Source organism: Hemiscyllium ocellatum, chromosome 16 (assembly GCF_020745735.1).
Source record: "Hemiscyllium ocellatum isolate sHemOce1 chromosome 16, sHemOce1.pat.X.cur, whole genome shotgun sequence".
NCBI classification, from domain to species: Eukaryota; Metazoa; Chordata; class Chondrichthyes; order Orectolobiformes; family Hemiscylliidae; genus Hemiscyllium; species Hemiscyllium ocellatum.
The window spans coordinates 9461953-9488681 of record NC_083416.1 but is presented as its reverse complement, the minus strand read 5'-3'; the positions used below and the strand labels follow the sequence as shown (position 1 = coordinate 9488681).

Below are 26729 nucleotides of genomic sequence, written 5' to 3'. Positions count from 1 at the left end.
TTCATATCATCCACAAGACATCACTATTACACTGAAGTATCAGCATGAGTCACCAAAATGGGATTTGAACTCGCAGCTTTCTGTCTCTGAGGCTCACCAACCTGACCTGGAAATGTATCGCCATTGCTTCAGTGTCACCAGGTCTAAGTTGTGGAAATCCCTCACAGACAGTAATGTGGGAGTCAGTATACTCTAAAGAACTGTAGCGGTTCGAGAAAGCACCTTGTCCAGGGCTTTTCGAAGTGTACGATAAATGCTGACTCAGCCTGATCCTGTGAGTGAATAGAATTGAAGAGTGCTAAGCATTGAGCCACAGTTAAATACCAGGGCTGGTCTGCCATACAGCAGCGTTGTTCTACAGTTCTAGACAGCAAGTGACCAATACTCCTGATGTACACGAACACAAAAGCAAAATATAGTGGATGCTTGAAAACCAGAAATCAAACCCAAAACCAATTTTGTTGTCAGGTCATCTTAATCTGGAGCGTTTCTCTCCACAGTGCTGCTGGGTCTTTCCGGGTGTGTTTTATTGCTTTCATTGATCCGGCACGTTGTTTTTAAATCCATCCGGATGCTGACAATTTGTTCAGGAATGAGGGCATTTCTGCGACAGCTTTCCCTTTCTCCTGGGCTGATCTCTTCAATGCGTTGCATCCCTTTTTTTCCAGCTCTGATTTTTGCTGTGGCGAACGGAGGTGAAGACCAGAGTCTTGATGAGAACGCACTGAAAAGGATGAGCCAGCCGACGTTTGTGCTCTCCCTCGATGAGAATGATGGAGAGAAGAAGAGCACCCCCAAAAGTAAAAAAGCTTCGTTCTTTAAGAACCGGGTGAGTCTACGATCTTTCAGAGCAAGTTTGAGGGGATTCTTTTCTGTTACAGACAACATGCGATTGAGGATCGAAGCTGGTAGCAAATTGCTGCTATCATGCAAACTCACTCCATGCTGAGCCAGGTCAGGCCACAATAATACAGCAGGGCAATGGGATTGGAGGGTGGTCTCTCTTGGTGGGGGTGGGAGGTTCAGGGTGATGGCATGGCTGTGATAGTGAATCTTGGCATCCAGAAAGACGTCAGCTTCTTTAGGACCAAGGGAAAATGTAAACTGTTCCATCATTCAGTTAAATTATGGCTGATAGAGTCATCCAGCACAGAAACACAGCCTACGGTCTGACCAGTCCATGCCAATCAATTTTTCAAAACTAAACTGGTCCCCCCTGCCTGTTCCAGTCCCATATCCCTTCAAACCTTTCCCAATCATGTACCAATCAAAATGTCTTTTCAATGTTGTAATTGTACCTGCATCCACCATTTAGAGTCATAGAGTCATAGACGGTGGCACGGTGGCACAGTGGTTAGCACTGCTGCCTCACAGCGCCTGAGACCGGGTTCAATTCCTGACTCAGGTGACTGACTGTGTGGAGTTTGCACGTTCTCCCCGTGTCTGCGTGTGTTTCCTCCGGGTACTCTGGTTTCCTCCCACAGTCCAAAGATGTGCGGGTCAGGTGAATTGGCCACGCTAAATTGCCCGTAGTGTTAGGTAAGGAGTAAATGTAGGGGTATGGGTGGGTTGTGCTTCGGCGGGTCGGTGTGGACTTGTTGGGCCGAAGGGCCTGTTTCCACACTGTAAGTAGTCTAATCTAATCTAAGATACAGATATACAGCATGGAAACAGACCCTTCGGTCCAACCTGTCCATGCTGACCAGATATCCCAACCCAATCTAGTCCCACCTGCCAGCACCCGGCCCATATCCCTCCAAACCCTTCCTATTCATATACCCATCCAGATGCCTCTTAAATGTTGCAATTGTACCAGCCTCCACCACTTCCTCTGGCAGCTCATTCCATACACGTAGCACCCTCTGCATGAAAAAGTTGCCCCTTAGGTCTCTTTTATATCTTTCCCCTCTCATCCTAAACCTATGCCTCTAGTTCTGGACTCCCCGATCCCAGGGAAAAGGATTTGCCTATTTACCCCATCCATGCCCTCATAATTTTGTAAACCTCTATAAGGTCACCCCTCAGCCTCCGATGCTCCAGGGAAAACAGCCCCAGCCTGTTCAGCCTCTCCCTGTAGCTCAAACCCTCCAACCTGGTAACTCCCTTGGAAGTCTTTTTTGAACCCTTTCAAGTTTCACAACATCTTTCCGATAGGAAGGAGACCAGAATTGCACACAATATTCCAACAGTGGCCTAACCAATGTCCTGTACAGCTGCAACATGACCTCCCAAGTCCTGTACTCAATGCTCTGACCAATAAAGGAAAGCATACCAAAAGCCTTCTTCACTATCCTATCTACCTGCGACTCCACTTTCAAGGAGCTGTGAACCTGCACTCCAAGGTCTTTTTGTTTTGCAGCACTCCCTAGGACCTTACGATTAAGTGTATAAGTCCTGCTAAGATTTGCTTTCCCAAAATGCAGCACATCACATTTATCTGAATTAAACTCCATCTGCCACTTCTCAGCCCATTGGCCCATCTGGTCAAGATTCCCCACGCCAACCACTCTCTGTGGAAACAATTTGACTCTGATGTATTTTTTAAAATCTTTCTCCCCTCACCTTAAAAATGCGCCCCAGCCTTGAAATCCACCATCCTAGAGAAAAGACAACAACCACCAACTCTACCTCTACCTCTCATTATTTTATAAGCTTCTATCAGGTCACCTCACAACTTGTACCTATCGTCCAATTACCCATCCTTGATCCATCTCCCTTATTATTTGTACTGAGCTAAAATCTATCGATCTCAGTTGATTTCAATTTCTGTTATCCCACAACATTGGCAACATAAGACTCCAAAATGGTTTAACTCCAACTTGACCTTGGCTAATTTGGAACAAAAGCAGAAATTGCTGGAAAAGCTCAGCAGGTCTAGCAGCATCCGTGAGGAGAAATCAGAGGTAACGTTTTGGCTGGATTGACCCTTCCTCAAAACACAGGTTAATGTGGATTCCCTCACCATAGCTTCTCTCTCTCTCCTTTATTTAATCCCTTTATCATTTCAAATTCCTCAATGAGATCACAGCCTGTTTTCTAGACTCGAAGGAATATAAGCCACATTTATGCGGCTTGCTCTCATAATGTAATTCTAATTTTAGGAGTCAACTGGAGGTGCTGGTGGGCGGGTGTTGGGCAAATGGGATAAAATCCCATCATGAGCGCTCTCCATTGCTGTCCCACCTCTAAAAGAGGGGACAGTTTCTCACGAGATTCAACAATCCACTCCCCAACTGTAGGTAAACCAATCAAGACAGAACTTAAAGCTCATTTCATCCACACTACCAGATGGGAGCCCACCACTGAATCCGGAGTCCAGGATAAATGTGGAGATGCCCTGAGGTCAAGGCTTGCTGTCCATGCCTCTACAGCAGTGCCACACGGCTGAAACAATCAAAACATCATACAGGAAGAGGGTCTGACCCTAATGTTTTGATTGCTGCAGCAGTGCCCTGAACCTATTACAGTCTCTTCAGAGCGCTTCAATTTTGAGGCTGCCTTATACTCACCTTTTGCTGTTCAGCAGTACCCTATAGAGCTGTCCATCAGTGAATGTAGACGCACTTTTTATTACCCACTTGTATAAGATTACCCCCACATGTGAACATCAGACACCAGAGGCACCAGCCCTTGATTACTTTCCAAAGCTAGTAGATTTCGTAGAATCCATACAGTGTGAAAACAGGTCCTTCAGCCCAACAAGTCCACATCCACCCTCTGATGAGTAACCCACCCAGACCCATTGCCCTACCATGTTATCCTATACTTATCCCTGACTCATGCACCTAGCCTACACATCCCTGAACATTATGAACAATTTGGCATGGCCAATTCACCTAACTTGCACATCTTTGGACTGTGGGAGGAAACTGGAGTACCCAGAAGCAACCCAAGCAGACATGGGGAGAATGTGCAAACTCCACACAAACAGTCACCCAAGGGTGGAATCAAACCCAGGTCCCTGGCCCAGTGAGGCAGCAGTGCTAACCACTGAGCCACCATGCTGCCCCAAAGATTTTGTCCTTCAAGATTCTGATAAATCTATTCTGTACTCCTCTGGGGTTAACATACTCTTACCGAGCAACAGTGCCCAAAATTGAAACCCCTAATCTGTATTTGGTTAACTAATTTCACATCAGGTGTTAGGGATGTTGCAATTCAGTATCTTTCAATGGAGAAAATTGACCAGGGCTCTGGCTTATGATCGATATCTAGTGTGCAATGGTCAGATTAGGCACAACATTGTCCAGTTCACATTGACCGTGAGGGTGGCAGAGGACAAAGCAGAATGAGATAAGGAAAGTAACTTCTAAAGGTTGACTGCTGAGGAGATTAATTGGCAATTTCCAGATGATGCTCACCAGAGTTAACCAACCAAATCAGCATGATCGTTGGACTCAGTGTTAGCACTGGAGTGGTGCCTGTTGTTCTTGTACTTCATTTGACCCGCTGTCAAGGCTGAGCTCAGAGACAAGGCTGCGTGCCAAGCTCGAAGCCAACTCTGCCCGGAGTCGGGCTGACAGGGAGCCAGGAAGAGTCCTGTTTTGGTGGCACGAGTCTGAGCGTGTCCAGGCCATTTCACAGCCAGGACTCTGTCAATAAGCACACAACCACACACACTTCAGGAAAAGCCTAAATCAGCACCATGCCTCTCTCTCTCTCCATGGGACATTGCCAACCCTGCCTGTCTGACAGACACAGGCTGTTAAAGGGACCACAACAACTGGCCCATTGTTTTCCTATGGTTTGGAATTTTAACTTGCCTTGAACAGGCAAGTGGGGCTTCACAAAAGACCGAGAGTATTAACAATGCATAAGGCACAAGGTTCTGATGTTTGAACTCCAGGAAGAAATCATGTTTACCCTGACAGACCAAACTCATGGCAAACATGAATGAGGCCACGAAATCCCCAGGAAAAGCATTCACAGTTGGTTCTGCAATAACGCAGGTTTCTTCAATGCAGCATGGCTACAATGCATCTGGACCATTATTTGTGGAACATGAACTTCCCGTACCTGTGTTGGCTATCACGCGATTCCAGCCCCATCGGTTTAAATGGTGCTGCTATGACGTGATTTTCTTATAAAGTGGGATCACATGGGAACAGAACTATCGTGTTATATCAGAATAGACTGTTCCTTGATTTCGCCATTTTGTTTTAGGTCTCCTGCTGGACCTGCAGGAGCAAACATGCTCCTCAAGGAAAGGCTTGGCAGTTCCCTGCCATCGACGTTCCTCCTCCTCTTCCTCCCTGACATCTATATGAACACTACTTCCAGCTGTGTAGTGACAAACATGGGAGGTGCACTGTTCGGGTCCTCCCATCCCCCCAAATGTGGCAAAGTCCTGTCACAGGATTTCCCACTGTGCTCGTGTGGGAGTATGACCAATGCAGGATAGATCCCGACAGTTCTGATGCTTGAAGCAGATAGCACTAATGCATGTAGAGAATGGTGCAGGTGAATGCACGCAGAGCAAGGGCATTAAGGGATTCAGGAGGAAAGGCGGGCAGGAATATTTAGAGGACGGTCATGTGGAATACAATCCTGCTGGCTATAAATGACCTTTCTCATATAATGGAATCCATAGAGTGCAGAAGAAGGCCACTCAGCCCACTTACCCACCAAAGAGCATCTTGCCTAGACCCACCCCATAATACTGCACATCTTTGGACTGTGCAGGGAAACCGCAGCACCCTGAGGAAACCCACACAGACATATGGAGAATGTACAAACTCCACACAGTTACCTGAGGCTGGGATTGAACTGGAGTCCCTGGCACTGTGAGGCAGCATGAGCTCTGTTTCTGGGTGTTAGATTCTCTGTAATCGCCAGAGTCTTGGCCTTGGCTCTTTTGTTTGATTTCTAATGGTGTTGAGGAGATGTTGTAAATTTGGAATCAAAATTGTTGTCTTTGTCATTCCATCAGAAGTCTGACAACAGGCTTTCTTTTTATCTCCCCTGTCTTACAGCTGACATCTAAGAGCGGTGAGGATGGCAAGTAGCCTGGAGAGAAGCTCTCCTTCGTCAAACTCAGTGGAGGGTCGTCGGAGTAGAGAGCACAGCTCCGAGAGCTGAAGATGTCAGGGGAGGTCTTCCTCAATCACAGCACTGCAAACAGTAACCCTCCAATACTTTATCAGCGCACACACACGTAGACAGACAGACACACACAAACACATCCACACACAGACAGACTCTCTCTCACACACCCACACACACATACAAACACAAACGCGCACGCACACACACACACACACACACACACACTTCTTGTGACTCAAAGGACGCTACTTTTGTTTTTCAAACCCTAGTTTTCCCTAAGACTGGTTCTGCTGAACTCAAATTTGCAAGATTAATTGCTGAACCATTCTGCATATTTTGACCTCTCCAAATAGCCTTCATTCTCCAGAAGCTGGCAGCAGGGTGAGAGGGCTTGCTCATTTACACAAAGAATGACCTCCTCCAGCTCTTGGATTGTGAAGGGTGAAGTCTCAATGTGATTTCTTGACGTTCACTTCTGAGTCCAGAAATTGCCGATGTTGATATTTTGCAATGAACTGAATAAAATGATACCATCAGATTAAGGATGTGCTGATATTTTTGTAGCCTTTGTCTCTCTGAGTTTTAATTTGGGAGATGGATAAGGATTTTTGCAACATCACTGCATCTGATTTTGGGAAAGTTACATCTGTGTCATAGAGTCATAGAGATGTATAGCACGGTAACAGATCCTTTGGTCCACCTCGTCCATGCCAACCAGACATCCTAACCTAGTCTAGTCTTATTTTTCAGCACTTGGCCCATATTCCTCTAAACCCTTCCTATCCATATACCCATCCAGATGCCTTTTAAATGCGCCAGCCTCCACCACTTCCTCTGGCAGCTCATTCCATACAAGCACCACCCTCTGAGTGAGAGAGTTGCCCCTTTTAAATTTTTCCTCTCTCATCATAAGCCCCTGTTCAGCCAACTCAATAATCAGGCCAGGCAGCTAGCCGTCTCATGGTGCATCATGACAAATGAAGCCATTCAGCCCCTTTGACCTTTGGGTTATACTTCCATCTCCACTGGTAGAGCTTTGCTCCATATTGTTGATTGTCTTCGCAAACAAAAATCTGGCCAATCTCAGCCTTCAGCTGTTGATTGACTTCCAACTCCCACAGTCTTCAGGAAAGAGAGCTTACAGGCGAATTGGTGGTAGATAAAAAGCCACTGGTTGTGTGTGATAGCACTTTCCAGTGTAAAGGCAAGAGAATTCAGAATTTCCCCAGCCATTGTGAGAAGCAATACTTCTCAATTTCCCTCCCCAATGGCCTTATTTGGTATGCTCCTTTGTTCTCAATGATCTTAACAGAGGAAATTGTTTCTTTTCAATCTATTTTATCAAATTATTTTAACATTTTTAAACACCTTGATGAGATAACCTCTTGAGATTTAATATTAACAGAATGCAAGTCTGGGTTTATGCAAGTTGTCTTTTTAAGTTAACTCTTTAAATCCTGCAGAAGGGGGAATCCTGGGAATATCATTTCACACGGATACCCATCTGAGATAGCAAGCAACAGGGAAAGGCAGGGATTCCCTTATCCGAGGAGGAGAATCGCAGCCACATGTACTTTGCTGGAACTGTGTTGCTCTTGGCTCTTTGTCTGGGGCAGTACAATCCAAACGTAGCACCACTAAGGTCTCCAGGCATCTCAGTAATGACCTGGATCATCTTTCCACAGTCAAAAATCAGGACATTTTACGGGAGCTGCCTCACCATGACCAGGGTCAGGAGGAATGGGATTGGTGGCAGGGCTCTTCTGGAGTTAAGCCAGGTGACACCAAAATGAAAGTGGATGTTTCCTGACACATAGTTGGCACGGTGGAAAGACTTTCTCATTGCATTTGCAATTGGAGTTTTAAAAAGCATCACTCATATGCTTCCTACCAACGTATCTCCCAGTGCCTAACCTCAAGCTCTTTTATACTATGATGTCCAACATCCATGATCCTTGCTGTTGAGTAACAGCCTCAGATACCCTGTCCTCTTGACCCATCATGACCTTATAGAGGTTTATTAAATCATGAGGGACATGGATAGGATGAATAACCAAGGTCTTTTTCCAAGGGTAGGGGAGTCCAGAACTAGAGGGCATAGGTTTAAGGTAAGAGGAAAAAGTTATGAAAGGGACCTTGGGGTAACCTTTTCAAACAGAGGGTGGTGCGTGTATGAAATGAGCTGCCAGAGAAAATTATGGAGGCTGGTACAATCACAACATTTAAAAGGCATCTGGACAGGTGAATGAATAGGAAGCATTTAGAGGGATATGGGCCGAGTGCTGGCAAATGGGACTAGATTAATTTAGAATATGTGTCGGCATGAATGAGTTGGACTGAAACATTACTTCCATGCTGTGCAACTCTGACTCTTCGGGTTCCCTGTGTCACTAAAATTCAATTCCTGTTTCCTCGATTCTCTTCCCATAAAACTATGGCCATCAAGCTCCCCTTCCTGCTTCCCAAGTTTGCTGATATTATTAATAGACATTTCTCCACAGCTTCTGGGCCCCTCTCTTTCCAATCATGAGGGGCACAGATAAGGTGAATGGCAAGTGTCTTTTCCCTAATGTGGGGGATTTCGAGACCAGGGGGCATTTTTTAAAGGGGAGCGGAGAAAGATTTAAAAAAGACATGGGGGGCTTTTTTTCTACACAGAGAGTGGTACGTGAATGGAATGAACTTCCACAGGATGTGAGAACAGCTACAATGTTTAAAAGACATTTAGATAAGGTACACAAATAAGAAATGTTTGGAGGGAGCAGGCAGGTGGGACTGGTTTAGTTTGGGAACATGATTGCCGTGGACTGGTTGGAACGACCTGTTTTCTTACTATGTGGCTCTATGGCACCTTTGCCAGTGCCCACATGGCAGACTCTTCCAGTTAGAACGTTCTTAATACTACTTGTTCCCTCCTCACCTCTGTCTTCAAGGTCTATTCACTTGCCATCCATGAGCTTATTTTATCTTATTGTCATGATAGTTTCAATGGAAATCTGGTTGAGGGGTGGTGACATCTCTCCCCTAACATGCGACACACCACCTGGCTATAACTCTACGATTTAGTTCCATATAGACTTCCATTGGTGTGTCTTTCATCACCAAAACAATACCTTAATTTATTTCCGCTTATTCTTCTGGTACTTTCTCCACCTTTTTCATATTGTGACAACCCACCACCTCTTAGGCCTCTAACACGTACTGAAGTAGCATAAACATATTCTCACTGAGATATCTTCATTGCGTTCCTCTCTCAGCCTCTGCACTAAGCAACATCTTACCCGATGTGACTTCAGTCGTGATCTGACCTCATGTTCTCTCTCCGCTGAATTCACTACCTTTATCTGGCTTTCCGTGTACCTTCAAGGAAGCAATGAACCTCTGTGAAGGTCTCCTTGCAACCCATATTCATGGCAATCCCATTGAGCTTTCCACATCATGTGAATAATTACAGATCAGGCCAAGTCTAATCACTACTTTCAATCATTTGCCACTCACAGTCCCCTTTTTATTTATTATCCTACTTCTTTCTTTGTCTGTTCCTGAACAAACTCTCTTCCAATTAGCTTATATCAAATGTTCAAAATCCCAATTCTCTTTAACTCTCCATTCATCATGACATTTCTGCACCTTGCCAAAATTAAAATTATTAGGGTACTCTGTCTCACCCTGTTAGTTCCATCTGGTATAGTCTCCATTTCCATTCCATAGCGTCAAAACCCACTAGCTTTGACAGAGGACAACTAATTCAGTGATCACCCAAATCTGGCTGGACCAGATAATGCTTTATTGGGTCTTACTGTCAATGACCAATCCTGTGCGTCATTCCAGAATGATCCTGGAGTCCAACCTGAATATTTGTTTTCTGCTGCAAATTGTCTTCTTCAGCTCCATTCCATCTTCTATGGTGTCCTCTGCTCTTACCCCCTAATAACACATTCAAGGGGCTGATGGACTAAAATCAAGACTTTCTCACCCTGTACTCTTGCCATGCATATCTCTTCCTCTGAAATTTGTATCATTCTCTGGTTTTTGTTCTTCATCCCTCTCCCTCTAAATATGAGGTGCTGCATTTTGGAAAGGCAGATCAGGGCAGGATTTCATACACTTAATGGTCAGGTCCTGGGCAGTGCTGCCAAGCAAAGAGACCTTCACAGAGGTTCATTGCTTCCTTGAAGGTGGAGTCACAGGTTGTCAGGGTAGTGAAGAAGGCCTTTGGCACACTTGCCTTTATTAGTCAGTGCATTGAGTATAGGATTTGGGAGGTCATGTTGCGGCTGTACAGGGCATTGGTTAAGCCACATTTGGGGTACTGCATGCATTTCTGGTCTCCCTGCTATGGAAAGGATGTTGTTGAACTTGCAAGGGTGCAGTAAACATTTACAAGGATGTTGCCGGGATTGGAGGGTTTGACCAATAGTGAGAGGCTGAATAGACTGGGGCTGTTTTCCCTGGAGTGTCACAGGCTGGGGAGGTGACTGTATACAGGTTTGTAAAATCATGAGGGACATGGATAGGATGAATAACCAAGGTCTTTTTTCTAAGGGTAGGGGGGTCCAGAACTAGAGGGCATAGGTTTAAGGTAAGAGGAAAAAGATATAAAAGGGACCTTGGGGTAGCCTTTTCACACAGAGGGTGGTGTCTGTATGGAATGAGCTGCCAGAGAAAATGATGGAGGCTGGTACAATTACAGCATTTAAAAGGCTGGACAGGTAAATGAATAGGAAACATTTAGAGGGATATGGGTCAAGTGCTGGTAAATGGGACTAGATTAATTTAGAATATGTGGTCAGCATGAATGAGTTGGACAGAAACATTATTTCCATGCTGTGCAACTCTGTGACTCTTTGGGTTCCCAGTGTCACTAAAATTTAATTCCTGTTTCCTCAATTCTCTTCCCATAAAACTATGGCCATCAAGCTCCCCTTCCTGCTTCCCAAGTTTGCTGATATTATTAATAGGCATTTCTCCACAGCTTCTGGGCCCCTCTCTTTCCAATCTGCCATTATCACCTCAAAGAAAAACCTTCTATCCTTGCAATTGATCACCTCATGTCCACCCTCCCTTTTCTCCCCACCATACTGCCTCCCATTCCTATTCCCCTCTTTATATTTGTATCCTGCCTCATCAACAAAACTTGACTGAGTATTTTTGAGGTTGTAAACAAAAAGATTGATGAGAGAAGAGCAGCAGACATTGTCGACATAGGTGTTGGCAAAGCCTTTAACAAGGTTCTACGCAGTAGACTGATTTGTGAAGTGTGATCACGGGGGATTTAGGGAGAGTTTGCCAATTCGTTACAAAATTTGCTTGACAGTGTGAGGCAGAGGATGGTGGTAGAGGGTTGTTTCTCATACTGGACACAGGGATTGGTGCTGGATTCACTTTTGTTTTCAGTTATAAGAACAATTTGGATGAGAATTGATAAGTTTGTGGATGAGACCAAAATTGGTGGCGTGGTGGACAGTGAAGATGGCTACCTAAGAGTACAAAGGGCCAATTGGGCCAATGGGCCAATGGAGTTTAATTTGGATAAATGCAAGGTATTGTATTTTGGTAAATTAAACAAGCACAGGACTTAACCAGTTAATGGTAGGGCTCTGGGTAGTGTGTTCAGGCACATTGTTCTTCGAAAGTTGCATCTATGGTAGGCAGGATAGCTAAAAAGGTAATTAGCATGCTTGCCTTCATTGTTTAGACCTTTGAGTATAGGAGTTAGGACATCATGTTGAGGCTGCACAGGATGTTGGTGAGGCCTCTTCTGAAGGTACTGTGTACAGTTCTGGTTACCTTCTTATAGGAAGGAAATTATCAAATTGGAAAAGGTTCAGGAAAGATTTACCAGGGTGTTGCTGGTACTGGAGTAGGTACTCGGGTGGTGAAGAAAGCATATAGCATGCTTGTCTTTATTGATTGGGGAATTGAGTACAAGAGTCAGGATGTCATGTTACAACTTTATAACACCTTGGCTGAACCACACTTAGTTTTGCATTCGGTTCTGGTCGCCACATTAGAGGGTGCAGTAGAGATTTACCAGGATGCTGCCTGGATTAGAGGGTATGAGCTACAGGGCAAGGCTAGAAAAACTCGGGTTATTTTCTCTGGAGTGGCGGAGACTGAGGGGAGACCTGATGGAAGTTTATAAAATTATGAGAGGCATAGATAGGGTTGATGGTCAGAATCCTTTCCCCAGAGTTGAAATGTTTAAAACCAGGGGGCATTCCTAAGGGAGGTGGTGGGCTGGTGGTATTAAGGCTAGGCTACTAATCAAGTGACTCAGCTAATGTTCTGGGTCCCCATGTTCAAATCCTGCCATGGTAGATGGTGGAATTTGAATTCAATTTAAAAAACGTCTGGAATTATGAAATCACTATCAGTTATCGGAAAGACCCACCTGGTTCACTAATGTCCTTCAAGGAAGGAAATCTACCATCCTGACCTGGTCTGGCCTACATGTAACTCCAGACCCACAGCAATGGGACCCCTGAAATGGCCTAGCAAACCATTGCTAGTATATTTCTAGTACAACATTCAGTTGTATCAATTGCTACAATCTCTTAAAGAAATTGTACTGGACAGATCACCTGGCATTGAACTAGCCACCACAAAAGACAATGGCAGAAACAGCCCTGTTGACCCTATAGGGTCCTCCTTACTAGCCCATGTCAAAACTGGGAGAGCTGTCTCACAGACTAGTCAAACAACAGCCTGGCATAGTACTACTCACAGAATCATACCTTACAGACAATATTCCCAGACACTATCATCACCATCAGCAGAGGTGGTGGCACAATGGGATACAGTTGGGAGGGAGTTGCTTTGGGAGTTCTCATCATCTGACTCTAGATCCCATGAAGTCTTGTGGCTTCAGGCTAATCTTGGATAAGGAAACCTCCTGCTGATTACCACATCCCACTGTTCCCCCTCAGCTGAAGAATCGGAACCCCTCCATGTTGAACAACATTTGGAGGAAGCACTGGGGATGGCACGGGCACAGAATGTACTCTGGAAGGGGGATTTCAATGTCCACCACCAAGTGTGTCTCGGCAGCGATACCACAGATCCCGCTGGTTGGGTCCTAAAGGACATAGCTGCTAGACTGGGTCAGCAGTATGTGGTGAGGGAACCAACAAGGGGGAGAAACAATACTTAGCCTCATTCTTACCAACCTGTCAGCTGCAGATGCATCTGTCCATGACAGTATCGGTAAGAGTGACCATCACACAGTCCTTGTGGAGACAAAGTCCCACCTTCACATTGAGAATACCCTCCATCATGTTATATGACACTATCACCTTGCAACTATCATGGAACAGGTTTCAAACAGATCCAATAACTCAAGACTGGGCCTCCATGAGGTGCTGCTGGCCAACAACAGCAACAGATTTGTACTCCTGCACAATCTGTAACCTCACGGCCCAGCATATTCCCCCTCTCAACCATGACCATCAATCCATGGGATCAACCCTGGTTCAATGGAGAGTGCAGGAGGGCATGGCCAGGAGCTGCACCAGGCATACTTGAAGTGTCAGCTGGGCAAAGCTACCAAACAGGACTACTTGCATGCCCGGCAGCGTAAGCAGCAAGTGATAGACAGATCACATAAGCAATGGAACAGATCAAAGCTCTGCAGTCCTGCCACATCCAGTGGTGAATGTTGGTGGGCAATTAGATAACTCACTGGAGGAAGAGGCTCCACAAATATCCCCGTCCTCAATGATGGAAGAGGCCAACACATTAGAGCAAAGGTTAAGGCTGAAGCATTCGCTGAAATCTTCAGTCAGAAGTGCATAGTAGATGATCCATCTTGACCTCCTCCAATGATCCCAGTATTCCAGGTACTATAATTTCTGCCAAGTTGGTCCATTCTATGTGATATCAAGAGCTACTGGATACTGCAAAGGCTACAGGCCCTGGCAATATTCCAACAATAAATGTGAAGACTTGTGCTCAAGAATTTGCCACTCCCCTGACCAAGCTGTTCCAGTACAGTTACAACACTACAACCTAGAAGGATGGGCAGCAGATATGTGGAAACACCATCACTTTCAGCTGGTTCAATACAAGCACCATACCTGTGAAAATGTTACCCCTTAGGTCTCTTTTAAATCTTTCCCATCTCACCTTAAATCTAGTTCTGGACTCCCCTATCTCAGAGAAAAGACCTGTTCACCCTATCCATGTGCTTCTTGATTTTATAAACCACTATAAGGCCACCCCTCAGCCTCCAATGCTCCAGGGAAAACAGCCCCAGCCTATTCAGCCTCTCCTTGTAGCTCAAACCTCCAAATCAGTCCAATCTGGCAACATGCTTGTAAACCTTTTCTGAATCCTTTCATCATTCTTCCTATAGCTGGGAGATCAGAATTGAATACAGTATTTCAAAAGTGGCCTCACCAATGTCCTGTACAGCCATAACATGACCTCTCAACTCCTATACTTAATGCTCTGACCAATAAAGGCAAGCATATCAAATGTTTCACATGAATGTCTTAGCATGGCATATTGGCGATTGAGACTATATATGTTTGTAAACTGTGTTCGTAACAAATCGAAATCCTTCTGCAGAATGTGGCAACTTTGATTTATATCCTAGCAGATAAGTTTCCTAGCTGTGTAAGGTCGTCATTATGTTGTGCTAATTCATTAGAGTTTAGAAGAATGACTGATGATCTTATTGCAAGATGGCTGAATGCAAGTTCCTTGTTAATATGTTGGTCATGCCGGAGACTGGAGCTCGGTTCCCTGATGGGGAGAATTCTCTGGTGAGATAAATGCTATGTTTTCCAAGAAATGCAGATTGTTCATTTGCAGACAGGTGCGAGGGAGGAGCGAAGCACTTCGGGAAGGTGAGTCTAACTTTTAAAACACTTACCTCGGGGCCTCCATTTGCCGAGAGGTGCATGGGACTGTTGGGAAGTTTTTAAGAGGGTGAGATCTAAACCTGAGACCCTACACCATAGGGCCTCCCTCCCACACAACTCCTCTAACCTTACTAAGAATCTGTAAATTCAGTACGTTTTCAGGTTTCTCATTTTTTTTCTCTTTCTTTCCTCTTCCTTTGTTTAGTTCTGTGCGGGCTTTCAGAGTAGCAGAAGAGGGATGTTGGGGCAGTTGCATGTTCCTCCTGCAGAATGTGGCAGGTGAGAGACACTTCACGTGTCTCTGCCGACTACATCTGCGGGAAGTGCGCCCAACTCTCGCTTCTAGAAAACTGAGTTAGGGAACTGGAGCTGGAGCTGGATGAACTATGGATCATCTGGGAGGCTGAGGGGGAAATTGAGGATGTACAGGGAGGTGGTCATTCCCCAGACACAGGATAAGAACAGCTGGGGAACTGTCAGGGGGAGAAAAAGGAACCGATGGTCAGAGCAGGGATCCCCTGAGGCCGTTCCCCTCAGCAATAAGTATGCCGTTTCGGATACTGCTGGTGGGGACAGCCTACCGGGGAAAGCCATAGTTGTCAGGTCTCTGGCACTGTGCCTCAGAAGGGAAGGGGGGAGAATAGGACAAGTGTCATGTTAGAGGATTCAATAGTTAGATGGATTGACAGGAGATTTTGTGCTGAAAATGTGGTGCTGGAAAAGCGCAGCAGGTCAGGCAGCATCCAAAGAGCAGGAGAATCGACGTTTCGGGCATGAGCCCTTCTTCAGATTTTGTGGTCAGGTAAGGGACTCCCGGAAGGTGTGTAGCCTCCCTGGTGCCAGGGTCCAGGATGTCGCTGATCTGGTTTACAGGATTTTAAAGGGAAACGGTGAGCAGCCAGAAATTGTGGTACATATTGGCACCAATGATATAGGATTGATGAAGGGCTCTGGCCCGAAAAGTCAAATTTCCTGTTCCTTGGATGCTGCCTGACCTGCTGTGCTTTAATCAGCAACACATTTTCAGCACCAATGATATAGCCAGGAAAGGGATTGAGGATCTGAAAAGTGACGACAGAGAGTTTGGTTGGAAGCTGAAGAGCAGGACAAGTAGATTAGTGATCTCAAGTTTGCTACTGGTGCCACGAGATAGTGAGATGAGGAACAGCCAGCGAATGCAGCTTAGCATGTGACTGTGAGGCTAGTGCAGGAGGGAGGGCTTCAGATACCTAGACCATTGGGATACCTTCTAGGGAAGGTGGGACCTGTACATGAAGGACGAGTTACACCTGAACTGGAGGGGCACAAATGTCCTGAGTGGGAGATTTGCTCGTGTGGTTTGGGAGGGTTTAAACTAGTTTGGTAGGGGGGTGGGAATCAGAGCCACATATCTGAGAGGGGGACAGATGCAGATGGGGCAGTGACAGGATGTAGTGAATCTATCGGGAAGGTTTCTCACGCAATGAAACGAAGGGATCGGTTAAAGTATGTTTGCTTTAACGCAGGGAGTGTCAGAAACAAGAGTGACGAACTCAGAGCATGGACTACGAATTGTGGTCATAACGGAGACATGGGTTTCACAGGGACAGGAATGGTTGCTTGGTGTTCCAGGGTTTAGAGCATTTAAAAAGAATAGGGAGGGTGGAAAAAGAGGAGGGGGTGTAGCATTGCTAATCAGAGAGTATATCACTGCTACAGAAACGAAGGTTGTTGAGGAAGGTTTGTCTACTGAATCAGTATGGGTGGAAGTTAGGAACAGCAAGGGAACAGCCGCAACATTGGGGGTTTTCTACAGACCACCTAATGGCAGTAGAGAGATTGAAGGACTCATAAGCAGGCAGATTCTGGAAAAATGCAGAAGTAGCAGGGTTGTTGTTATGGGTGATTTCAACTTTCCCAATATCGACTGGAACCTCCTAAGTGCAGATGGTTTGGATGGAGGCGCTTTTGTCAGGTGCATTCAGGAGGGTTCCCTTACTCACTAAGGAAGAGTACAGCTTACGTAAGGTGGAGGAAGCAAGGATCTAGCACAGCTTTAGAGGATTACAGGCTTGCTAGAAAGGACCAACAAAGGGAGAGGCCATTTTGGATTTGGTGCTCGGCAATGAGCCAGAACAGGTCAGATCTCGTGGTGGGAGAACTTTGGTGACAGTGATCACAACTGCCTCACATTTACCATAGCCTTGGAGAGGGAAAGGAGCAGTTACCAAGGGAAGGTATTTAATCGGGGAAAAGGAAATTATGATGCTGTCAGACAGGAATTGGGAAGTACAGAGTGGGGACAATTGTTCCACAGAAAGGGCACAGCAGACATGTGGAGACTGTTTAAGGAGCAGTTGTTGTGAGTGATGCACAAATTTGTTCCTCTGAGACAAGTAAGAAGGGATAAGATTAAGGAGCCTTGGATGACGAGAACAGAGGGGCCTTTCATCAAAAGGAAGAGTACAGCTTACGTAAGGTGGAGGAAGCGAGGATCTTGCACAGCTTTAGAGGATTACAGGCTTGCTAGAAAGGAGCTCAGAAATGGACTGAGGAGAGCCAGGAGGGGGCACAAAAAAAGCTTGGCAAGAAGGATTAGGGAGAACCCAAAGGCATTTTACTCATATGTGAGGAATAAGAGAATGATCAGGGAGAAGGTCGGGCTGATCAGGAATAGTGGAGGAAACTTGTGCGTGGAGTCTGAGTAAATAGATTAGATTAGATTACTTACAGTGTGGAAACAGGCCCTTCGGCCCAACAAGTCCACACCGACCCACCACCCACCCATACATTTGCCCCCTACCTAACACTACAGGCAATTTAGCATGGCCAATTCACCTGACCCGCACATCTTTGGACTGTGGGAGGAAACCGGAGCACCCGGAGGAAACCCACGCAGACATGGGGAGAACATGCAAACTCCACACAGTCAGTCACCTGAGGCGGGAAATGAACCCGGTTCTCAGGCGCTGTGAGGCAGCAGTGCTAACCACTGTGCCACCGTGCTGCCCATTAATAGGGGGAGTCCTAAATGAGTTTTTTGTTTCAGTTTTCACAAAGGAAAGGGACCTTATTTTGAATGAAAACTTTGAGGAGCTGGGAAACAGGCTTGACCAGATCAAGATTGATGAAGTTGATTTGCTGGAAATTTTGGAGAACATTAAGATTGATAAGTCCCGAGGGCCAGACCAGATTTATCCGAGGCTGCTCCGGGAAGCGAGAAAGGAGGTTGCTAAGCCGCTGGCGAGGATATTTGCCTCCTCACTCTCCATGGGAGTTGTACTGAAGGACTGGAAGGAGGCGAATATTGTTCCTCTTTTCAAGAAGGGCATAGGGAAATCCCTGGCAATTACAGACCAGTCAGTCTTATGTCTGTGGTCAGCAAAGTTTGGAAAGAATTCAGAGGGATAGGATTTATGACTATTTAGCAAAGCATAGTGTGATTAAAGGCAGTCAGCATGGCTTTGTGAGGGGCAGGTCATGCCTCACAAATCTTATTGAGTTCTTTGAGGAGGTGTCAAGACAGGTCGATTAAGGTCAAGCAGTGGATGTGGTGTATATAGACTTCAGCGAGACATTTGGTAAGGTTCCCCATGGTAGGCTCATTCATAAAGCCAGGAAGTATGAGATACAGGGAGATTTGGCTATCTGGATTCAGAATTGGTTGGCTGACAGAAGGCAGAGGAGAAAGTGAGGACTGCAGATGCTGGAGATCAGAGCTCAAAATGTGTTGCTGGAAAAGCTGCAGATTCCTGAAGAAGGGCTCATGCCCGAAACGACAATTCTCCTGCTCTTTGGATGCTGCCTGACCTGCTGCGCTTTTCCAGCAAAACATTTTCAGCTCTGACAGAAGGCAGAGAGTGGTTGTAGATGGAAAGTATTTTGCATGGAGGTCAGTGTTGAGTGGGGTCCCGCAGGGCTCTGTTCTTGGGCCTCTGATGTTTGTAGCTTTTATAAATGACTTGGATGAGGAGGTTGAGGGGTGGGTTAGTAAATTTGCAGGTGATACAAAGGTTGGAAATGCCATTGATAGTATTGAGGGCTATTGTAGGCTGCAGCATGACATAGAGAAAATGCAGAGCTGGGCTGAGAAATGGCAGATGGAGTTCAACCTGGATAAATGCGAAGTGATGCATTTTGGAAGGGCGAACTTGAATGCTGAATGTAGGATTAAAGACAGGATTCTTGGCAGTGTGGAGGAACAGAGGGATTTGGGTGTAAAAGTACATAGATCCCTCAAAGTTGCCACCCAAATGGATAGAGTCGTTAAGAAAGCATATGGTGTTTTGGCTTTCATTAACAGGGGGATCGAGTTTAGGAGCCGTGAGGTTTTGCTACAGCTCTACAAATCCCTGGTGAGACCACACTTGGAATATTGTGTCCAGTTCTGGTTGGCCTACTTTAGGAAAGATACAGAGGCTTTGGAGAGGGTGCAAGGAAGGTTTACCAGGATGCTGCCTGGCCTGGAGGGCTTGCCTTATGAAGAAAGGTTGAATAAACTTGGACTTTTCTTTCTGAACAGAAGGAGGAAGAGAGGAGACCTGACCAGGTGTACAAGATAATGGGTGGAATAGATAGAGTCAATAGCCAGAGACTTTTCCCCAGGGCAGGACCCCATGCTATGAGGGGTCATAGTTTTAAGATATTTGGGGAAAGGTATAGAGGAGACGTCAGAGGTAGGTTCTTTACACAGAGAGTTGTGAATGCATGCCCATGCGTTGCCAGCTGTGGTGGTGGGAGCAGAGTCATTAGGGACATTTAAGCGACTGCTGGACATGCGCATGGAGAGCAGTGAGTTGAGGGGTGCATAGGTTAAGTTACTATATTTTACATTAGCATTAAACCTCGGCACAACATCGTGGACTTAAGGGCCTGTTCTGTGCTGTACTTTTCTATGTTCTATGTTCTAAGATGCTGAGGGAGCTTGATGGAGTAGTGACCGAGGATACGTGCCCTCACGGGGATGTCTGGAGGTATAGGTGAAAGAGGTCATCATTTAAGCTGAAGATGAGGAAGAAAGTGTTGTCTCAGAAAGGTATTGGCCTTTTGGAGTTCTCTTCCACAGAGAGAATGCTCAATGCTATAATAAACAGATATGTGATTGATAATGGAGTCAATGACCATGAGGAAGGGAAAGACATGGTGGTGTTGTGTAAGCCACTGTCAGATCAGACGTGATATCATTGAATATCCGAACAGGTCAATTCTATTGGTTACACATATCATCCAATCTCATGGTTTGTCGCACCAGCTGAAAATTCAACAGACTTTGTGTTCCCATTAGTAGGATTTTCATGATGAATGGACAAAAGCTGTAAAAAGAACTTTACTTTCCATTATCTCAATGAATACTTCCATCCTTAATTAATTAATTAATCATTAATTCTTGTGGAATCATAGTCCTGCAGGGTTGGGAGCGTAGAACTGGAAAAGAGCATTATGTTTGCAAGCTGCAGCTTCTTATGATGATCTATGACCTCTGTCTCTTTGTCACAATATGACGTGCAAGCCTGAAATCTTAATGCTTATTCTTCATTGAAGGTTGTGCCTCAATCTAGTACAGGATTCTATCAACACTGGACTAAGATGGATATCGTCAGCTCTTGTGGCTTCGATGTTAATATGAAACATTATATATTGATGATTTTTTGTTGCAGCACCATTTTCAGTGGAATATGCATCATACCTTAGGGCCGAATCTATCAACCGTGGGTCACTGAACATTAACATTGTAGGGCAGGATATCATTCAACAGAGGGATAATCCCACAGAAAATCCAGCTGCAAGTTTTATCAGTTATTTTCCTGAGGAAAACTTCACACTCATTTCACTGGAGAGGAAGAGGAAGAGGAAATGTCCAGTCATTATTGGAAGTGAAAGCATTGTTCATTCTTGAGCTCTATTTTGCTGTAAATAAATAGGAACAGTATGTGTGTCATTCACATGATTTTATGATTGCAGATGACAGAATTTAACTTTGATTAATAATTCTACAGTTGCAAACAGTCACAGTAATAGTGACCAAGAAACTATCATTCATTGTTATGAAAACGCATCCAGTTTACTAATGTCCTTGTAAGAGTGACTGCAGTCTCTAAGGCAAGAAGATTTTGAAGGAGTCAGGAATTCAGCAGTTTATTCAAGTGGTAAACGATTATAGCAGTGGAAGGAACTCAAGACTGGGTGGCACGGTGGCACTGCTGCCTCATAGCGCCAGAGACCTGGGTTCAATTCTCGCCTCAGGCGACTGTGTGGAGGTGGAAACAGGCCCTTCGGCCCAACAAGTCCACACCGACCTGCCGAAGCGCAACCCACCCATACCCCTACATTACCCCTTACCTAACACTACGGGCAATTTAGCTTGGCCAATTCACCTGACCCGCACATCTTTGGACTGTGGGAGGAAACCGGAGCACCCGGAGGAAACCCACGCAGACACGGGGAGAACGTGCAAACTCCACACAGTCAGTCGCCTGAGTCGGGAATTGAACCCAGGTCTACAGGCGCTGTGAGGCAGCAGTGCTAACCACTGTGCCACCGTGCCACCATAAAGGTGTCTTCCCCTTTTATGAAAGTTACTATCAAAATAGAGCTTCCGTGAAATTGAATGAATGAATGATTAAATCAGCAAATCTCTCGACTGAGTTGCGGTAATCAGTTCACTATTCCCTGTGTTTTTATTAAGTACTTATACAATTTCTGACTTGGTTAAATCATATCAGCCTGATACTCTTTCCAGTATTCTCTACCCTAGAAGGACCACACCCCTCATTCCCCTACTACAGTCCTTTAAGGAAGGAAATCTGCCATCTTTACCTGGTCTGACCAACATGTGACCCTCAATGGTATGGCTGTTTCTGAACTACCCCTGAAATGGTCACATAAGCCACTCAATTCAAAGGCAGTTAAGGATGGACAACAACTGCTGATTTTTCTTTAATGGTCAGCTTCCAATTAAACTAAACTTTGAAAGATTAGGAGCTGAAAATCTCTGCACAATTTTCTTTAGGTCAAGGAGAATATGGTGGGGCCTACTTTCTGACCACTTTTGGAATCCCCCGATTTTATTAGCACGGGTATACAGCAGACGAGTGAGCTGTCAAGTGAGCCACAGCAAAAACCTTAAAAGTTTGAAATTTAACAGGTCAGGGTTTTGCTATCATTCCAAAATTATATCTTTATGCTCCAGTGTATGGCCTATTGCAGTGAATTATTGACTCAGATTTCACTGGGATTAGCTATTTGCACATGAATCATCATCGAATACCTACAGTGTGGATGTAGGCCATTCGGCCCATCGAGTCCACACCTACCCTCCAGAGAACATCCCACCCAGACCAATCCCCCTACCCTATCCCTGTAACTCTGCAATTCCCATGGTTAACCCAAGTAGCCGGCACATTCCTCAACACTAATGGCAATTTAGTGTAGCCAATTCAGTAACTTCTGACTTATACTCGTTGGCTACTGTATATATATAATTGGCCAACATTTGATCCCAACAGATTACTGAAACATTAGATGACAATTTTGTACTCACATTCTCAGTAGCAGAACAGTTATGATTTTGAGTGTGATTTGATTTAGATGCCAATCTCACATTTAGCCAGCTGGAAGGTCCCATCAGAGTAGACATCCTGCGTAGAGTATGTACCAAGTCTATCCCACACAATGTTTATCTTACATCATTCTGAAGACTTAATACACTGAAAGATTATGAGTAACTAAGTCATGTCACCCCTCACAGAGCTTTCTTAGGTACAAAGTATCTCGGCATAAATCTTAGATACAAACTAGGGATACTAAGACGTGTTCTGAAGATCAGATGTGTTCTGAATTGCCACAAAGAGTGTATTTTAAAAGTACTTCATTGGTTTTAATGCAATTTAAGACGACCAGAGATCAGCAAAGGTGCTGTATAAATTTAAGCTATTTTCTCACTTAAATAAGGGAAAAGTTGGGGCAGTATCATTGCTAGGATCTTTTAATTTCCTAACATTTGGAACCAAAGAACATGTATCTGTCAGTTTTGCCAATTTATGTCCCGATATGTTCCTGCCACTATTTCAAAACAATTATGCTCTTCAGAGCAACAATCCAAAAGAAGCAGTTTAAATGTATAAAAAGAACAGGACCATTACTACTACTTTGTTTTTGTCATGACATTGCACTAATGTACATACTTATCTTTCCACAAATTCCAAGCAGAAATCACATCAGCACCTGAATGTATTCAGAGAATGTGCTTACTATCAATGAGTTACATTGAAACTAAATAGTAACAGAGTGATAATCCACAAAGGGCACGATCAGCCTTTATTTCCGCGTGAGTAGAGCTGTGTTCACACCTTGTGATAGTGAGGGAAACAGTAGAGAGGTGCAAAGCTCTTAAACAATGGGTTAAATCAGTAAGCCCACTGCCTGGGAGTGGGATCGAAGTAGATTCAATTGAGACCTTTTAAAGAGAATAGAAACAAAATTCTCTGAACATCTCAAATTGCATTAAAGCCAATGAATTATTTTAATTATATAATCATGATTTGGAGATGCCGGTGTTGGACTGGGGTGTACAAAATTAAAAATCACGCAACACCAGGTTATAGTCCAACAGGTTTAATTGGAAGCACTAGCTTTTGGAGCGATGCTCCTTCATCAGGTGGTATTGACAACCACCACCTGATGAAGGAGCGTCGCTCCGAAAGCTAGTGCTTCCAATTAAACCTGTTGGACTATGACCTGGTGTTGTGTGATTTTTAATTTTAAAAATATACTCATTGTGGCAACTGAAAACACAGCTTATTTTCTAACTTTAGGTAATTTGACTTTTTTATTTCCCTAGTTTTTATCTAAGATTTGTACCTAGGTATTTTGTACCTAAGGTAGTCCTGTGGGGACATGGGACTGGGTAAATTGCTCTTACTGAGAAATGTCAGGGATATGATGCTCTCCTGCAATACTATTGCTAATTTTATGATTCTAATTTAGAATTACAATAGAGGTTCAGCTGCAATTTAATTGAAAGATCCAAGGAGCTGAATAACGGATTGGTTCCCTTAAGAATTATTTGAGAAGTTTGTTCACTCAAAGGGTTGTGAATCTTTGGAATTCTGTGTCCCACAGAACAATCAATAGTCAGTCATTGAGTATGTTCAAGACACAATATTGTTAGGTGTTTGAATCCAAAAGTATTTAGAGTCATAAGCATACTGTGACAGGATGAGGTTGATGCAGCAGTTCAGGTGAGATCTTGTTAAATGGCAGGGCAGATATAAAGTTTCGAATGATGAGCACCAACTCTTTATGTACTTAAGTGATGTCCCTATATTCCTGTTCCATTAGATTTTTAATATTACTCTTGCACTTGTCTATTAGATTATAGTGATTTCTATTTATGGATTCTTAAATTCTTTTAAACTTAAATGATACTTAAATTTTTACTTTTTGAAAAACTCTTAAATTCTTAGAAAGATCCAAAATGGATTACCTCATACTTTCCCATATTAAACTCCATCTACAACTTTGTTCACCTATCTAACCTTTCCCCACTCACTCAAGATCACGTATCTACAGTCTTATCGTATTCCGAACTAAATAAGAACTAGGACTGTGCAAGTGCGGACAAAGACCATGGTCTTTAAGTAGCTTAGACATGGTGGAAAACGCTATCTGTCTGGTGTTTAGAATAACAACATACCAGAATGTTTACTGCCATTTTCCCTCAACACATCAGCCTTTCAGAAATCAAATGTGGATGTAATGTTTGCCCTTGAAATAATAATCACTTCACTTTAATTTTCCAGTCCAGTTTTAAAACCTTTTTTCAGATTTAACTCCTCTGTTGCAGTGTCCTGTTTTCTCCTCTCTCGATCAGGCAGAAGATACAGAAGCTTGAACACACGCACACGCACCCACATATTCAGGAGCATCTCTTCCTGGCTGTTGTTAGACTGATGAATGGACTGTCTAGCCACAAATAATGCTGACCTTTCTAATGTTCCTCTTGCTTAGCGCACGCCCTATGTAATATAACCTGTATGCCTCTGTCCAAGTCTCTATGATCTCTAAATCCTTGCTTACCCTGATCTGCCTGTACTACACGTAAACAAAGCTTTTCACTGTACTTTGGGACATGTGACAATAAATAAATCAATCAATAATGTCACCTTTGCATGTTGAAATATTGTTTCACTGGTGTTGGACAAATCACCCAGAGCCCCTCCCCCGCCCCCCCCATCTGACTGTAGACTTTGACTGCCAGCAGGCTATAAAATATTGTTGATGTTTGCTAAGTCTGATCATAAATTCACTCCCCAACAGATTCACACAAAGGTCTTGCCTGTGCTCCATATTGGATATGTGCTCATTAACTTTCATTGCTCTCAGTGTCTGAGTTTTAAAATTCTCATCCTTGCTTGCAAATCTCTTCACAACCTCAGCTCTTTGTTTCTGGAATCTTCTCCTGTCCCATAAACCTCTGATAGTTTGGTATACTCCAATCAGTCTCTTACACATCGGAGAGACAGGATGCCAACTTGCGGATCGTTTCAGAGAACATCTCTGGGACACCCACACCAGCCAGCCCCACTGTCCCATGGCTGAACACTTCAACTCCCCCTCCCACTCTGCCAAGGACCTGCAGGTCCTGGGCCTCCTCCATCGCCAAACCCTAGTCAGCCGACGCCTGAAGGAAGAACACCTCATCCTCCGCCTTGGAACTTTCCAACTACAGAGGATCAAAGTGGATTTCATCAGTTTCCTCATTTCCCCTTCCCCCACCTTATCCTAGTCCAAACTTTCCAACTCGGCACCACTCTCCTGAATGGTCCTACCTATCCATCTTCCTTCCCATCTATCTGCATCAACCTCCTCTCTGACCTCTCACCTTCTCCTCCACCTTCATCTCCCTATCACATTCACAGTTACCTTCCCCTCCCAGCCCCACCCCCTCCCATTTATCTCTCAGCGCCCCCCGGTCCACAAGCCTCATTCCTGATGAAGGGCGTGTGCCTGAAACGTGGATTCTCCTGCTCCTCGGATGTTGCCCGACCGGCTGTGCTTTTCCAGCACCACATTCTTGACTCTGATCTCCAGCATCTGCAGTCCTCACTTTCTCCCAGTCTCTCACACAGTTGTGTAATGGATTCAGAACCCTGGAGGAACCTTGTGATGAGAAACATGTGGAGAGAAGCGTATGGAGGAGACCAATGCACACCTGGCACCAGAGATTATACAATGATTTTTCAATAATATAACGGCAACTATAGATACTGGCATATCTCAGAATACCCATGTAATATTTAGCCTTAATATGCAATAAACAGCGTGATTAAACAGCCCAAGCCTGATGACAGTTCTTGATCTCACTCAGCCTGTCTTGAGCCCAAACACAAAAACTACATGATGGAAAAATGTATATCCCACATTTTTATCACATAGCCACTGTGGGCTATGCCATCAGCTGTCTAGATACAAAGCTCTGGGATTTCCCTTCCAGCAACATGCCCTGTAAACTCTTCAACTATCTAACCACCATGCCACTGCTGTAAATGGACTTTGGAGGTTCATCTAGATGAAATCATTATCAAAAAGAATGTTGCCCCCAAGACTATAGTGTCTTGACCTCTGTTTCTTCCTGAATGGTGCCCTAACCATCTGCCTCTTCAACCTAAGTTTTGGTGACTTGCCCTAACTCGCCTGCCATGGATTGTTGGGGTGGCATGGTGGCTCAGTGGTTAGCACCACTGCCTCACAGCGCCTGGGACCCGGGTTCCATTCTAGCCTCAGGCTGTAGTGTAGAATTTACACGTTTTCCCCGTGTCTGTGTGGATCTGCTCCAATTTC

At 44.6% G+C, this 26729-nt stretch overlaps 1 protein-coding gene across 1 annotated transcript in view; it reads left to right on the top strand.

Moving 5' to 3' along the window:
- LOC132823334 (dedicator of cytokinesis protein 2-like) overlaps positions 1-6570 on the top strand; it is a 717727-nt gene extending 711157 nt beyond the window's left edge. Inside the window, exons 51-52 of the mRNA XM_060837030.1 lie at positions 669-829; positions 5973-6570. Of these exons, the coding sequence (XP_060693013.1) occupies positions 669-829; positions 5973-6005 (194 nt within the window). The 3' untranslated portion in view covers positions 6006-6570. The remainder of the gene's footprint in view (positions 1-668; positions 830-5972) is intronic.
- The last annotated feature ends 20159 nt before the right edge of the window (positions 6571-26729 follow it).